This window comes from Ursus maritimus, unplaced genomic scaffold (assembly GCF_017311325.1).
Source record: "Ursus maritimus isolate PB19 unplaced genomic scaffold, ASM1731132v1 scaffold_13, whole genome shotgun sequence".
Taxonomy (NCBI): domain Eukaryota; kingdom Metazoa; phylum Chordata; class Mammalia; order Carnivora; family Ursidae; genus Ursus; species Ursus maritimus.
The window spans coordinates 53,276,141-53,293,717 of record NW_024423675.1 but is presented as its reverse complement, the minus strand read 5'-3'; the positions used below and the strand labels follow the sequence as shown (position 1 = coordinate 53,293,717).

The 17,577-nt window shown below is 42.2% G+C and overlaps 1 protein-coding gene and 1 pseudogene across 2 annotated transcripts in view; both read right to left on the bottom strand.

Annotated features, from left to right (window-relative positions):
• The window catches only part of SASH1 (SAM and SH3 domain containing 1), a 186,733-nt gene that overhangs the window by 60,659 nt on the left and 108,497 nt on the right, over nucleotides 1–17,577 (bottom strand). For both annotated transcript variants that reach the window (XM_040627934.1, XM_040627935.1), the window contains exons 5-8: nucleotides 15,954–15,994; nucleotides 13,600–13,686; nucleotides 10,890–11,002; nucleotides 3,710–3,811 (exon numbers count right to left, since the gene is read on the bottom strand). In XM_040627934.1, coding sequence (XP_040483868.1) covers nucleotides 3,710–3,811; nucleotides 10,890–11,002; nucleotides 13,600–13,686; nucleotides 15,954–15,994 — 343 coding nt within the window. The remainder of the gene's footprint in view (nucleotides 1–3,709; nucleotides 3,812–10,889; nucleotides 11,003–13,599; nucleotides 13,687–15,953; nucleotides 15,995–17,577) is intronic.
• LOC121102289 lies at nucleotides 7,375–10,119 on the bottom strand (annotated as a pseudogene).

Here is a 17,577-nt window from a genome sequence, read left to right as displayed (position 1 = left end):
TAAATGCGATGGGCCTCTCTCCCTGCTGTCTGAGAGTGTGAGGTTTTATTACAGTCCTGTTTTTCTGACTGGATAGTCTTATAACCTCCCCCTTGACTCAGATGCTATTAATCAGGACAGTATACAGTGAGTCTGATACTAAAGGACCCACTATGGACAACTGAGTCTTTGTGTTCTCCCCAAGTTGGGTTTGAATCACATCAGTCCTGAGTTACTGTATTTATTCTTCATGATTCTTTAGGTTCATGATTTATATTTATATTATGCTGTCTTTAGGACAAGGGGATAAGAGACCCAAAAAGGCACACTGAAATCCACGAACACGGTTCTTTTGATTACCTCATAGTCCCAGCACACAATGCCGGCTAAAATATGATACATTTAACATTATAAAGTGTAACGTCTCAGTCTCTCACACAAAAGCAAACCAAGCAGGGCTTTCACATTAACAATCCCCTGGGGCTTTTTCTTTCTTTTCTCTCTTTCTCTCTTTCCTCCCTCCCTCCCTCCCTCCCTTCCTTCCTTCCTTCCTTCCTTCCTTCCTTCCTTTTTCTTCCACTGAAATGGACATCTGGTGCTTGACTCAGGAAATCAGGGACAAGAAGGTTGTGGAAGGCTTATATTTACTTCTGATAAGCCATCATCTGTTGCTTAGATGCAAATAAGGTGTAAAAACAGAGGCTGTGGTTGTAGGACATGAAACATGCTCTTCGAACAGCCAGGAAAGATGAACATTTAAATACAACTCTGCCCACTAAATATTTCTCGAACATGTCATATGAACTGGACACTGAGTTACACACTCACTGGAGACAAAAAGATAACACAGCATGCCTTTCTTGTTCAAGGAGCTCACGATTCCCAAGGAGGCTAAAATGTATACAATGAATTCCGATATTCCAGGAATAATGGTCAGATTTTGTATACAAAGCTAGTTTAACAAAGCACAGAATAGGAAGCAATAAAATATACTTAAGGAGGCTAAAGGAAATTTCAGAGGAGATGGCAGTTGGACTTTATCTTGAAGGACACATAGAATTTTACCTGAAAAAAATCTGGAGGAAGATATTTTAGAGGAAATTGCATGAATTAAAGTATGTGAAAATACAAGTTGTGTTCAGTAACACAGGCAGGGTCCAGTGTGGATGGAACGGAGGCTCTTAGGGGCGGGGATGGCAGAGGAGAGGGGAGATACTGATTAAAGCCAGACTGCAAAGTGTCCTGAGTGTGCCCAAATGTTTGGAATTTATCTCACAGATCTGGAAAACCATCAGGCTTTTTGAAGAGAGGGGACTGCAAGAAAAGAGGTATGTTCTGGAGAGATGACTACCTGTACAGAGCATGGACAAGAGAAGACAAGAAGCTGAAGACAGGAAGACATGGAGGTAGAGCTGCTTGCAGATTTTAAGGAAGAAAGAACCTAACAAACAAAACAGCTACATAATAAATGAAAAAGGACAACTCTCTCCATTCTCACTCCATGAAGTCGGACGATGGCATCACAACGTATCTGCTTGAAACTTGCAACTCTAATTCCCACGATCCCTGTGGAACTCCTAGGAAGCGCTGTTTGGTCACATTAAAATAGCATGAATAATAAAAGTCATCCAAATTGGAAAAGAAGTAAAACTGCCTCTGTTCACAGATGACACGATCTCCTATGGAGAAAACCCTGAAGAATCTACCACACAAAAACTGTAGAGATAAGAAACGAATTCAACAAAGTTGCAGGACACGAAATCAACATGTGAAAATCAGTTCCATTTTTATACTCTAGCAATGAACAATGTGAAAAAAGAAAATAAGAAAACAATTTCATTTATAATAGCATCAAAAAAAAAAATACTTGGAAATAAACTTAACCAAGGAGGTAAGCCATATACACTGAAAATTACAAAACATTGCTGAGAGAAATTAAAGAAGACATAAAGAAGTGTAAAGATACCCTATGTATATAGATTGGAAGACCTTCATATTATTAAGATGACAATACTACCCAAATCAACTATAGACCCACCACTGCAATACCTATCAAAATTTCATGGCATCATTTGCAGAAATAGAAAAACCTATCTTAAAATTCACATGAAATCTCAGGGATCTGAATGGCTAACACAATCTGAAAAAGAACCATCAAGTTAGAGGGCTCACATGTCTTGATTTCAAAACTTACTACAAAGCTACATTAATCAAAAGAGTATAATACCTACACAGGACAGACATATAACCCAATGGAATAAAATAAGAGAGCCCAGAAATAAAACCTAGCATACATGGTCAACTAATTTTGGAAAAGGATGCCAAGACCAGCCAATGAGGAAAGAACAGTCTTTTCAGCAAACGGTTCTGGGAAAACAGGCTATCTATCTGCAAAAGAATGAAGCTGGACCTATACATTATATCATATATAAACATAAACTTAGAATGGGTCAAAGACCTAAACTTAAGAGCTGAAACTATAAAACTTTTAAAAGAAAACAGGAGAAAATCTTCATGATACTGGATTTGGCAATGATTTCTTGAATATGACACCAAAAGCACACGGAACAAAAGCAAATGTAAATTGGACTTCAAACTTAAAAAACTTTTATGCATCAAAAGACATTATCAAAAAAGTGAAAACGGAACCCTAAAATGAAAGAAACTATTTATAAATCATGTATCTGATAAGGGATTAATAGCCAGAATATACAAAGAACTCCTACAACTCAACAACCAACAATAAAATAACCCAATTCAAGAATGAGCAAAGAATATGAATAGACATTTCTTTAAGGAATATATGTATATATATATATATATTCATATATATATTCTTATTAGTCATTACAGAAATGCAAATCAAAATCACTATGAGACACAATTTTACACCCATTAGGATGGCTATTAACAAAAGAGGGGGAAATTACAAGTGTTGGTGAGAAGTAAAAAAAAAAAAAAAATGGAACCTTCTTCACACGTTGCTGTCAGAAATGTACAATGATGCAGCCATACTGGAAAACTTTATAGTGGCTCCTTTAAAAAGTAAATATATAATTAACAAGTGATCTAGAAATTCTACTCCTAGATACATACTGCAAAGAACTGAAAGCAAGGACTCAAACAGATATTCATATCCAATGTTCATAGCAGCATTGTTCACAACAGCCAAAAGGTAGAAACAGCCAAGTGTCAATCAACAGATAAATGGATAAACAAAATGTGGTCTATCCATACAGTAGACTACTACTCATCCTTAATAAAGGAACGAAGTTCTGGCATAAGCTGCAATGTGGATGAACCTTGAATATTATGATACAGGAAATAAACCAGACGCAGAAGGACAAATATTGTACGATTCCATGTACATAAAGGACTCAGAATAGGCAAATTTCATGCAGTTAGAAAGTAGAATGGTAGTTTTCCGAACTTAGGGAAGGTGAGTTACTACTGCTTAATGGTTATGGAATACTGAGAAAGTTCTGGAAGTGGATTTTGGTGATGACGGCACAGCGATGTGAATGTGCTAAATGCCACTGAATCGCTTGTATGATTAAATTTTAAGGTACACATAATTTACCACAATTAAAAAATATCACAGAATGAACAGCACTATTTTGACTGCAGATATAGGTCCATCAAGTAAAGAAAACTGAAGTCCAAAGGCAGAAGTTGGCTAAAATCTACTTTGTAGTAGAAGGGTCAAGATGCTCAGAGACAGGAAACTTACGTTGCAGTTTGACGAGCCGTCGAATGTTGGGTAAGAACCGTCTGGCCAGTCGGCAGGGTCCAAGGCCGCTGACTGCCGGTGCTGGGCCTCATACTCCTTGAGCTATAACAAGAGAAAATGAAAAGATTGAAGTGGAAATCACGGCCAGGGCTGTCTAACAGGCAGCACAGAGAATGCTCTGGGCACCTTCTTGATGCCAGCCAAAGACAAGGTTCCCCAAACTGAGAGGAAGACGCACACCCTGCCCTGTGATTTTTCACCTACAGCAAACTGACAGACACAACAGATTGTTTGTACTCTGTGTTCTAAAGAGAACCTTGATTTTCTCTCCAAGATCCTCCAGCCTCAATACTCATCTTTCTCAGTTCACTTGTAAGTTCAAAAACAGAAATTGTCTGTAGTTTGGCCTCTGAATTACCTCTCTTTGTTGAAGACACAACGTGATGGGCTACAGACATTTTGGTGAAACAGATGTGGAAGCCTGAAACTGATTTTCTAAAATCCCTTGCTTTTCTTCTTCTAGATGGCTTCAAATCCATGTCATCACCTAAACAATCATTGTGGGCTTTATCGGGGACCCTTGTGGAGGAGAGGAAAATAAGCTATCTAGAGGATGTTCAGAGACATCTACATGGATTTAGAGACTCAGTTTCTACTTCTGAAACAGACAAGTGAAACATGAGAGGAAAGAAAGGCAAATTTAAGCGAACAGAAAGATCTTTTAGAATGGCAAACATGAGACGTTCTAGGCATATTTTCATAAAGCGTGTAGAAATTTAACTCTGCAACATAATAGTTCAGTTGCCACTGTATTAAAATTCTATTAGAAAGCAGCTTTTAGATAGGAATTTCAGATATTGATTAAATCATGTTCCATAAATCAAGACACCAAAAAACAGAAATGATCTGTCCTAACAGCCCAGGAGAAGGTGTCAGGACTGTCCTCAACCACTGGAGCTACGTGGACGTGGCAAAGCCTCCATGCTGACAACACCGCTCTAGGGAAAACCAACTTTGCAAAGTATCACTTCTATCATGAAACTCTTTTCTGCTCATACTCGTGACAGGAGACAGATGCAGGGAGGCAGACAGTACTGATTAATGGGTAAGAGCTTGGCTGCAGAACCGAATATCAACTGGGAACCCTTGGGCAAATTACTTAACTCCTCTGTGCCTCAGTTCCTCTACCTGGAAAATGGGGGTGCCAATAAACTATCTCACAGAACTATTACCAGAATTATGTAAGATAATGCAACAAAACTCTTAGCACCCCGTACTAATGCAACAGACTCACTACAAGCACAGTATTGTCACCAGCCTTGTGGTTTCTGATAAAAGAGAGCTCAAAGTTCACATCAACTCCAGGTGTTTGAACTTCTGCTATTTGCTAGTATCGCTTTAATCTTTCTAGCACATGAGGGGCATTAATATTGCTCTAATCTTTTTTTTTTTTTAAAGATTTTTATTTATTTATTTGACAGAGATAGAGACAGCCAGCGAGAGAGGGAACACAAGCAGGGGGAGTGGGAGAGGAAGAAGCAGGCTCATAGTGGAAGAGCCTGATGTGGGGCTTGATCCCACAACGCCGGGATCACGCCCTGAGCCGAAGGCAGACGCTTAACCGCTGTGCCACCCAGGCGCCCCTAATATTGCTCTAATCTTTATGGTATATTTATGTATTAGAATGTTCTTTCCTTCCAAATGTACTGGTTTCTGAAATGCTACATTCTCTCTGCATGACTGAATAGCTGCCAACTGAAAGACAGGGTTATCATTTGTCAAGTCCCCGCCGTACCTTTATATTCTACCTTAGGCCCAACTTCGAGAAGCCACTAAATGGGTTTCATCTTTAATGAAAATAAAACAAAGCAAATTCCTAACTAGTCAATCATAACAGATTTGGTATTTTTCTTCTTCTTCTGTCTCTGTCCTTCATCGACTCTGGGGTCTAAGAGTAGCTTGGCTTCCTCAGAGAGGGAGAGATTCAAATTCGCGCTCGACCCCAATTTACCTTGTGGTCTAATTGTCTAATTTAAAAATGCTATGTTTTCACATTATAAAACAGGATTGCTAAAAAGAATTTTAAGTGCATTTTATGGGGGAAAAAATGCAACCTGGTTATTTATTTTTATAACTACATTTTTATATTCTACTTTGTTCCCAAAGAAGTTTTGACTTAAATATAATTTCATGGAGGAAAGACAATTGATGATTTCATTTGAGAACTTAGATCTTTGGAAGCAAAGGTACAGCTTTAAAACAATGCAGAAGTTTTAAAGGGTGCGTGTGCATGTCTGTGTGTTTGTATGTGTGTGCGTGTGTGTGCGCGTCCGTGTGTGTGTCTCAGGAGGAAATACTCCTTCCACATTCTATTTTCTTCAGTCTCATAGTTTTCTCATACTTGAAGTCTAGGACATGCATGATTCCTAGAGGGATGGCCATCTTTAGTGGGTTAATGCTTACTCTATTTTAAAAACTTTTGAGGAGATCTTAAAATGTTCCCATTTCTACAAGAAAAGAACTTTTGTATTATATCTAATCTAAATCCCCTCCAGCTGCAAGTTAAACTCATTTCCTTTTATTTTGTCCTCAGTAGAGATTAAAACAAAATAAAACAAAACACTCTTCAGTATCCTGAAGACATGTTGTTTAATAATCCTTCACGTCCTTGAAGACAGTGATTAAGTTCTTTTCTGCTTCTTCTCTGAGATAAATCCTTTCCAATTTTCACCCATGGGACCTATTTAAAAAAACTACAATCATTTCGTTGTTCTCCTGTGGACTCTCTCCATGAGCCTCTCTAGTTGACCAAACCTCTGTGACTGACGCACAGTAGCTGCTGCAAGGAAAATCATAATATATACACCTACAGGTTGCCGGCCCCTAATTATGTGCTCTGGTATACCAGATGCCCAGACTCCGTTCACAAAACTGTTCACCAAGTCCTTAGTTACTGTGCATTGGGCTCACGTCTACACCCTGCTCTGGGGGAACTTTCCATGGTTGACAGGACTTGTTTCAGAGATGCCTAGAGGGCTGCCTCCTCCTCCCCAACCAGCTTTAAGTCTCTTTTTCTCTGGCAGGACAACTTTACAATGCAATTCACCTTCCACAGCTCCCCACTCCCTATGGAATCAGCTTAAAGCTATTTCTCCTGAAACTGCATCTCTCTCCAGCTTTTTCCTCTGGCTTTCTGCTCCTTTCCCTTACTTAGCAGCAGTCAAGTCAGTGACAAACAAGTACTTAAAAAAAAAAAAACCCAATGACTTTATTTTGGACTTTCACATAGGTATGACCTGATGGAACCAGACACATATTTATCAGATGGATAAATATGTAATATTTAGTAATCAGATCAAGTTAACATGAGTAGTCCTTTGTATTCATAAGTATATTTTAGGAAACATGATTATCAAATCGTGGTCACAGATCTCCCTCAATTTCCTAGAGATACTGTTCCCACTTAAAATGTCAAAGGACATATTTTTCTACAACACAGCTCCACCACTGCTGAGCACCATCATACCAGGACAATAGTGTTCTCTTTTAGCCAAAGCATTAAAACTGAGTTTATTCCCTACCCACCCATCCTCACTCACAGCACAAAAATCACCCAGATAAATGAATACCCTGTGGCTTCCAGGTATCACATAGGCTTCTTTTTCTTTCTTTCTTTCTTTTTTTTTTAAAGATTTATTTATTTATTTGTCATAGAACAAATGAGCACGCAAGGGCATGCACATGAGCGGGGCGGGGCAGGGCAGGGCGGGGCGGGCGACAGGCAGAGGGAGAAGCAGACTCCCTACCAAGGAAGGAGCCCAGTGCGGGACTCGATCCCAGATCATGACCTGAGCTGAAGACAGACGCTCAACCGACTGAGCCACCCAAGCGTCCCCAGGTATCTCACAGGCTTCTAAACCTTGCAGAACTAGCCCAAGATCTAAGTACCCTGAAATTATTTGCCAAGAGCTATGTACACTCTTAAAATTAACACCTGAAAATTGTGTTACACAGAATACGCCAATTACCTAGATCCTTCTAAACAATTTTTTTTACTAGTAAGTTTGACTTCCTTAAAGTACACGTAGTAAGTATCCATCATAAAACTATTAGAAAATGTTTGAAATGCCATTAGATTTGATGAAACTATTCAGTTAATAAAATATAAAAATTGCAAGTCAAGCTCCTTTTTTTTAATGTCTTTTTCAATTACACACTCAAAGAAAATACAGAAATACAGAGGTGTTTCATAAAGTTCATTCTCTTCAAATGCTTTTTTTTTTTTTTTTGCAGCTTATGGCCATGTTTCACACATTAATTCCTTGTAGCCTGTTTCATTTTGATCTGCTTGTAGCAATAACTGGGTTTTCAGGTGTGTGAATCATAGCTGTATGCTTCCCGTGGGGAAAATATCCATCAATGAGATCAAATTCATATAAAGAAAGCATAATGGACCAAACTGTTTGACATTAGGCAAAATTTTCCCCAATACAAGGATGTACTGGGGATACTCCCAGCTCCAAACAGCACACAGGCAAATTTCTCTCCTGATACTGGGTTGCCCTGTCAGGAGTAAGTTTACACGTTCTACCCACGGGTCTTCAAGTATCTGACTGACAGAAGGAGAAACAGACACCAGAGGTCCTGAAGGACATTCTCATCATGGTCCTTATAGGAGGTCTAAGTCTTAAGGTTTAATATAATGATCAAGTAAATTTAGAACCCTGAGTTGGTCATAAAAGAGGCAGATCCTTTCCATTGACTATTTTCTGCTCTAAATAACATTTTTCATGAAGCGTTTTGTCTCTGGCAAAAGCAGCAGCCCATCCAGGCACTAGACGCTGAGGCTGAATGCCGCCCCGCCAAGAGCAGACCAAAAGGCTTCCCTGCCACTTCGTCATCTGTCAAAGGACACCCATCGCCGTGTGCACAATCTAGTAGAGTCTAGACAATGTCATCAATTTTATTCTTCGATCTGTGTTTCTGGATTGCCGTGCAGAAAATATGCTCAATCTCTTGATGAGCTCTGTCCTGAAACTAGGCAAGGCAGCCCCCCCGCCTCCGGAACAGACAAACTGTTAAAGCCTCCACCCAAATCCCACACAGCTGTGCCACCTTCTCATCTAGTCGACTTCCGATTTCCTTTCCGTATACATAATGGCTAGCTGTTAAAATCGTCAACTCAGGAGGAGCGTCAAACTAATTTTTTTCTCCCCTACTTTGAAAATACTCCTTTCTTTTCAATTACAGAATTGTGTTACCTAAAAATGACTATGTTAAGGCCATTGCTCATATTTTCTTCTGCTCCATGAAAACTGGATCAGGGGCATCAAACGCAACTCTCCTCCCACACACAAGCGCACTCAGATGACTGCAGACATCGTCTGCATTTTGACCTTCATGTTTACTTTTTAGAAAAGCAGTGCAGCAGCACTGCGCCCCCTCCCCTGCGCCGAAAGTAAGTGAACATCTGGTCTACCACGGTAAAACTAAATACAGGTCCATGTGTCTCCCATGTATTTTCTAGGCATTCAGTTGGACTTCTCCCAAAATGCGATGCCACGTTCAAGGAATAGAACTGAAGAGAAAATGAATAGTGGGCTTTTCGCCTCCACTGGCAGCTGGGCCGGGTGGCCAAAGGTGTGGAGGAGCAGGGAGACCAGGTTGGGGGTGAAGGTGGATCAGCAGCAAGGACAGGGGGTCACCATCTGTCACCTGCTCCATCAAGAGTCCAGCACTACTTTTATCCACCAGGGACACTGTGGGCCGAGATCACCTCCATTCCTTCAAATCGACAGAGCAAGGGAAGCCGGCAGATGGGCATCCAGAGGTGGCCTTGGCCCTCAAGCCTCCAACTAAACCCCGTCCCATCTCCCACTATCTTCAAGCGTTTTATTCCCCCAAGGATGTTTCAACAATGCATTAAACTTTTTGTTTCTTAAACTATTGAGGTTTAGAGTCAGGTATAGTTAACTAAATTGAATGTGCTTGTCACAGTTTCAAGATTCCAGATTGTTAAGATTCTATTTAATGGTAAAGTCATAACTCATTCAATAATTCCTGAGACTTAAAAGTTTTGTTTCTAAATCTGCCTAATTTATGACTGTCCACACAGTACCAAACCAACTATTCTAAGTGGAAACCCAAGAATCCATCAGTCAGTTTGTTGGGCAACAACCAAGCAGGTAATCTCTTAATAATTGCTATCTCTCTATCATAAATGCTACACCAGTACCCTAAGATTAATTAGGCTTCTTTTAGATTAATTTACCTCAGAGCAAAAAACATGACACAGTAAACTATAATTACTACCCACTTAGAAATAAAAGTAAGCAAAATTTTAAGGTATTTGTCTAAGCTTAACTTCTAAATTATTCAAAGTTTAGTTTGTGACAGCATATTACAGAACTGATGTTTACAATGGTCATACTATATTAAGTTTTACTTTTTTATTTAATAATTTTTTTTCACTATTATATTCTTGTCAATCTTTTTACAAGGCTTGGGTATTTTGCAATGGCATTCAGAGAATCATTTTCCTCATTAAAGTGATCCACAGCCCAAAAACATTTGCCGTTCATTCATTCGTGTAGTCACGGAACACAGAAATTAAAACTCACAACATGGAATGCTTGTATTAAGTAAGTAACATGGAATTATTATTTTATCTGATAATATAGGTAACTTGATGACCACCAAAGTAGCATCAAAATACTACTTTAAATAATACGTTCCTGTACTCTTGAGGCCCCTGTCTTAGTCCACTAGAGCTGCTCTGACGAATTACCATAGACCGGATGGCTTATAAACAACAGAAATTCCTCACAGTTCTGGAGGCTGGGAAGTCCAAGATCAAGGAGCTGGCAGACGTAGTGTGGGGTGAGGACCTGCTTCCTGGTTCAGACTGCCATCTTCTCGCCCTGAGTCCTCACATGGGGGAAGGCGTGTGGGAGCTCTCTAGGGCCTCCTTTGTAAGCTCACCCATTCCATTCACGAGGGCTCCACTCTTAGAACCTAAGTATCTCCAAAGGCCTTACCTCCAAATAACACTGCACTATTAGAATTTAATACATGGATTGCGGGAGAGGGAACACAAACGTTCAGTCTACTGCAGCCCCCCATTTTTCCACATAAGGGGGTCAAGGGCTCACAAATGTAAGCCAAGTATCTGCACACGTACCCTTGCAAGTGCCTCCTCAATGGTGATCATCTTCTCCTTGACCATCATCATCAGCTGAATCCGTTCCTCGTCACTCATTGTTATCTCGCTTGCCACATAGCCCACATCTTCTCCTAGAGATTGAAAACAAAAGGAAGGAATGAAAACAAAGGGGAAGATAAAACAGAATGCGAAGTCCTGAAAGGTCACTGGCCAGGACTAGAGGAGGAGACAGCTCAGGGACAATGTCCAGCACCGCACGTTACCGATGGAGCAACAGGAGCAGTAATGCGCTGCTTTTGAGGAAGCCAACAGCCCATCTTATGGAGAAACAGGCTCTGAGAACATCTGGATGTTACCATAGAAACAAATCCTTCAAAATGATCAGAGCCTTTGTGATGGAGGGCCTAGAGGAAGAGTTCTGGAAGAAAGCCGACAGGAAGTCTGGAGTAAGAGGTGGGGCAGAGACCTGATTTCAAGACCCACCTAGAGCAGACAAGCATTCCAAGGCTCCTTCGGCTGATGGTCCTCTGTGTCCTTCTATTTCAAATATGAACAAGAAGAAAATCTTTTTGAGAGGAGTGGGAGGGACCCCTTTCTCGTAACATAGAACTTTAAGGTCACAGAGTTAGCTGTTGAACAAAACCTGCAGCCTGGTGAGATCTTAGACTCCCATGAAGCTGCCTGACTGCTGTGCCTCAGAGGAGAGGTGCAAATAAATAAAATCACGGGTATGAAGCATTCTGAGTACATTGGAAGGAAGGTTAATTTATATATATATATATGAAAGTCTCATCATAAATATGTATATATCTGAAAGTCTTGTCATAAATACATATCCAAACTCTGAGGGGAACTCAATTTCCCATTCGAAACTAAAGGCAGCTAGGGGCATGTGGGCGGCTCAGTTAAGGGTCTGACTCTTGATTTCCGCTTGGTCATGATCTCAGGGTTGTGAGATCAAGCCCCGCGTCAGGCTCCACACTGGGTGTGGAGCCTGCTTGGGATTCCTCTCTCCCCCTCTGCCCCTCCCCCTTCCCTCTACAAAGGAAACAAAACAAAACTAAAGGCAGCCAGAACTGCTGAGTCAAAGAGAAGCCCCCTATTAGGATCTTTCGAAAGTGCTTTCCTGCAAAGCAAACAGATTGCTGTTACCTATGATATACATGAGTCACACTGGTTTGTGTGTCTCTGGCTGGCGTGTAAGAAAGGACAGGTCAGTGGAAGTGAGGGGTAATGCACAGGCTGGGAATAAACCCACATTCTAGTTCCACATCCTTCCCCTGCCCTATCTTTCTCGTACAAACTTTACCAGCTTCGATGTCCCTGGGACGCTTGGCTATGGCTGAGTTTGCCCCTGGCGTAGAGGGACAGTAAGCAAGTCTGGCTGCAGACCTGCAGGAACCCGCTGCAGTTAGGGCCGACCCTGGAATTTATGTTCCCCTGTTTCCCTATCTCATTTCCATTTTGTAATCAATCAGTCCAGAAATACCACTCAAGTTCCCTTCGCCACTCATCTACTTGTCCGGGAAGAATAATAGTGTGTGCTGGGTGAGGAGACAAGCCTGCTGGTTTGATTCATTTTACTATCTGCGTCACCTCTGGGGATGGAGGGAGCGATGGGGAGCTGGTTGGGTTTAAAAAAAAAAAAAAAAAAAAAGAACACATGAGCCAGTAAACTGTTGGCTTCCTCCCTCCATCCCTGCAACCCTTTCTCTCTCTCTCCTTCCCTTTCTTTCTAAATAAGACTTTGTTAGGATCCAAGGTTTACTCTGAATCACAAGGGATCTTGGGTGTGTACCAGAAGGAAAAACTGGGAATGTTTATGAATCATAACCTTAAACGAGGACAACTAGAATAACCCCAGTGGATGTTGCTGGGGTCCCAGGTGTGCGACTGGTGTACATACTGGCCTTGTTCACGTGTCTCATTTCCACGCGTATGAGTAACTGGAGAAGCATTCTGAACAGAGTAGGACACTACGATTTTGTAAACGAAAACAGAGTCACTGGTGAGCCACTAAAAATGTTCATCTCGTGATAACCTCATTCAGCTGGGCTGGGATCGAGAAGTAGCTTTGTGTCTGCTTCCTCCCTGAATACAGGGGAAACATAAATTACATAACTGGGTCTCAAAGGGATGACATATTTACTTACTATATAAACAACAACAAAGACACAGCCAAGGGGAGGGCAGGGCTCCCTCCGCAAAGCAGCCTGGGCAAATTCCCATGATGTCAGACCATGAGACAGAGTTTCCAGGGGCAACAATCCTGTTAACGGGCCTGCCACAGAAAAGCATCTAAAGTTCAGAAGATTGCAAAGGCCCCAAGTGGCGGGACAGGGGGATGGGTCCAAAACTAACAAACGCTATGACTTTCCGGACCCTTTTGGGATAGATCTTGGCGAGGAAAGATCTTCCTGAGGTTGGTGTGACGGATAAAATGAAAGATTTGGTCCTTGCCGTCAGATCTATGAAAAGGAAGACCTGCCAACTCTCCTCATTTTGTTTTCTTTGATTTAAAACAAACAAACAAACAAAAAACAACAACAAAAAAAAACCCTCACTGGGATGAAGGCTTAAAAGTCACGATAGGAATGCCTGAAAAGCTGAAATCTTTGTGGGGCCAGGCAACGAGAGTTTCTGACTAGCAGCCTCCCGTTAGTGGGCACAGGCTTCCCAACATCTGGGAGCTAAAAGGACCTACTGTCCGCCAGCTGTGGTACAGTACCTTTTGAAGTCTGTCTCATTATTCCTTTCTGGTTCTTTCGGAAGTTCTGCCAGAAATACTTATTTTTCTTCTTCCAATCTCCTTTTCCTTTAAAAACGAAAGGGTGGGGGGAGAGGCACAAGCAATAAATTCATTAATAACAAAAGTAGCCTCTTCTTTATAATTCAAAGCTTATAAGAATACTTTGATTTCACAAAAAGAGTTTTTCTCTTTCAGTTTGTGAAAGACTTGGAAATGCCTAAAAAGTTGTTTAAATGAAATGCAAATTTCCTAGCAGCGAATAATGGTGAAGTGGGGTTAAGATGGGAAATAAAGAAACATCAAAAAAGCAGGCAGAACACGCATTCACTTTCATGTTGTTTAACTAGTATGTCTAACTCTGCCTTGTCTTGTCTTGCGGTAGCGTCTCCCCCTCTGGTCTTGGCCACAATTATTTCAACGAAACCACAAATAGGATACTTTAAGAAGTTAACTTTGTTTTGTCGTTATCCCTGTTGTTGATCTCCCCTTGATTTATTTCTGTTGTTCCAGATTTAATGAAGACGACAGAAGGGCTGGTATGACCTGGGTGTACTCGTCCGTCAACAGAGCTGGCTCCGGGAGCCCGTCGGGTTGACCCCCCCCCCGTTTCTCTGTGGCGCCGAGTGTGCTGGGGGGGCAGCTATGGCGAGAATAGGGTGGGGAGAGGGGGCTCCCACCTTCTGGCATTCAGGCTGCTTGCTGACCTACTACCTGCAGCTTAACCAGGGTACCATGCAAGAAAAGCAGACCGCTACCCTGCTGTGACATCTCCCAACCGAGCCCCCTCCTCTCTCCCATCCCCCCCACCTATTCTGGGGACAGTTTCACTTGTCTGCAGGTGCAAACCACCTCACTGCCATAGCTAGACACCCGCAGTGTTCGCTAGGGTCCTGAGCCTCATGATACATAATGCCTTTTAAAAAGCAAAAGGAAAGGAAAAGAGCAAGTAAAAGAAGAGAGCAGCCCTGTATTTCAAGATGAAACGAAGCAGCAGGACTCAGGCAGATGTGGATTACTCAAAGCAGCAGCTTTGCCACTGTCACCACTCAGCATCTGGCTGCTCCGTGGCCACGGGAAACAGGACCCAGTGGAGGAACGTGCTGCTGGTTTCCACGGTCTAGACTGGCGGTGCCAGGCAATGCGGCACAAAACAGACGCGTGGAAAATCCTGTCCACAGGGCTCCCGGGCTCGCAAAGGCACCATGTGTCAACACAAGATGCCCTCAGTTAAGGGCTGATGAGCCCTGGAGCTCTGGAGTAAAGCCCACGCCAGCTATGTGGACACTTCCTATGTACCCGGGATCTCGGAGCGGAGACCGAGGGCACCTGCTGCTTTCGGGCTGAACACTGCGGCAAGTATTAGCACGGGAGCTGAGAGCAGAAGTAGGATTATCACTCATTCGGCCTTTCTCTCGGGCAATTTGGGAGTATAACGTATTTCTTTTACTGGAGGCTATCCTCCCCTCTTCCTCTTTTTTAATGTTTCCGAAGTGGAGGTGCAAACTGAAAAATAAATAACAGCTAACATTTATTGAGCACTTACCATACCCAGGCACCTTGCTATCTAATCGCTTATCTCACCTAATACGGGCAATGAACAGGATGTGTTATTGTTCCCATTCAGTGGATGAGAAAACTGAGGCTTCAGGAGACAAGTGACTTGCCCAAGGCCGTAACCACTGAGTTGGAAGAGTAATAATTCAAACCCAAATCAAAACTGGATCTGAGCACTTGTGCTCCTCATCACAATGACCTTGCCAGACTCACTCCGACCCAAACAGAAAAGATGTTACAAAATCAAGAGTGGGTTTTATAATCAAGGAAATATAAAATATGTAACACCTTAATCGTGCATACTCTTTGATTCGAAAGGTCCAAATCAAAGGATTTATCCTACGGACATGATTAGGGATAGGCTTGAGGATTTTTAGGATAGCATCAATTCTCTGAGAGCAAAGATTAGAAAGAAATGTCCTGCAAAGAAGAAATGGTTGATTAAATTGTGGCCCATCCCATACGATGGAATAACATACAGACTTCAAAATTTTCCATAAAGAATATTTAATCAATGTGGGGAAAATGCTCAGGACATATTCAATTGGAAAAAATTATAAAACAATATGCAGCGTATGATCCCAATCGTGTTTAAAAGAAAACCCACATAAATACGGGGGGGGGGGGGGGGAAAGAAAGGAAAGGGATGTATCAAAATCTTAACAGTGTTTCTTTCTGGGTGCAAGGATTCTTTGCGGTTTTTGTTTTTTCACAGTTTATGTGTTCCAGAAAGTATTAAAATAACTTTAAGTCCTTAAACCAAGAAAAGGAATACTGACCTACAGAGCCGTCTTCTGAGTTCGACTTGGGAAGGGTGTTCCTAGAAAAGAAAAACATGTCTGATTACCAGGGAGCCTTGCCTTCATGCGAGAACCAAACACCCTCCCAACTCGGCTGCCCCGGCATCAATACCACTTAGCAGAGCCAGGGAGACTCTGATAAGGTATTTACCACCAGCCTTATCTAGCCAGCTGCTGCCTTTCTAGAAACACACTCAGGAACCATTTGTCAACGTTTACTGAAGACTCACTCCACGGTAAGACCTCTATTAAATGAAGGGAACAGATTTCACCAGATGATCCACTTCTGTGAACTATTAACCACACGTTAAGTTACTGCCACTGAGAAGTCCCTTGTGTAAGTGGGAAAGAGAAAGCAGAGAGTAAGACAAATAGAGACCCAGCACCACAAATGCCAGCCACTGAGGCCAGCGGCTGAGTGCGGCGGTCAGTTGCAGGAGAAAGGCAGGCAATCAGATGCTCCGAGCAGAGGGAGCGGACGGACGGTATCCAGCTTCTTCGATGGGCTGCTGACAATTCGCAGGCACGCTATCTGCCTTTGCTAGATCCTATGTTCAAAGAGAAGCCGGGAAATGTGCTTTAAAAAACAAAACAAAACAAAAAAGCAGCTCCACATTTTTAAGTGATGGCAAATAACTCAATGTTTTTAAAAATGTGTCTAAGTTAATCAATGCGTGTCTGGGCACCAAATTTGGCCCACACCCTACCCTACTGTGGCTGCCAGTCTGTGACGAATACAGACGTAGCCAAATAACTTGAAACAGGAACACAACCTCAAACCAATTAACTGCTTCTCTAGAACACACATAGAAAGATACCAACCTAAAGTGAGAAGGAAAGAAACCAAAGAAAGTTCAAATGGGTTCTTTCATAGAGGTCAGAGGAGAGGGGGAGCAGAGGCTTTCGTTGGGTGGGTCCAAAGCCTGTCAGTGTCCACTTACTGACAAGCAAAATCAGGAAGAAGGAACCTGCACTGGGACAGAGGCTCAGATCCTTAGGGGGTTTACATCTAAACTTCACTATGTTCACCTGCCAGGGAGGATGGAGGGGGCATCTGGAAAAATGCATTCTTGATGGGAGAATGCACGGGGAGACAGGGGTTGGGAGGTCAGAACTGTGTTACACGGAAGACATCAGAGGAGAAGAAGAGCATGCAAATGGTGATTTGCTGCCCACCTTAAGGTGAAAAGGACCTCTAGAATTTAAGGTGGCCAGAGGGAGCAGGATGGGGCTTTCTGTCATGTCGAGCCACCTGTGACAAGCCATCTCTCTCCAGAGCAGGGTCACTGATGCCAGCTGACTGCTGGGGGCAGGTGAGCACAAAGGCCAGGCCTGCAGGCACCTTCATAGCCTAAGTCTCAGAGAGGAGAACCGTTGCTGACGCACACACAAACCTAACAGAACTCTACTGTCAATGATGGGAGAGAGGAGGTGCTAAGACTAGAAACGGGAGGCATCTCAGTTGTTGAGGACGAGAGCTAGAGCCAAAGCCATTATTTCCCATCACCACCAGCTGTGAACATAGAAAATGTAAGGAAAATCTACCTTATCATTGAATTCTGCCAAGGTTTAGTTCCAAGGATCTCCTCTCTGCCCTCCATGA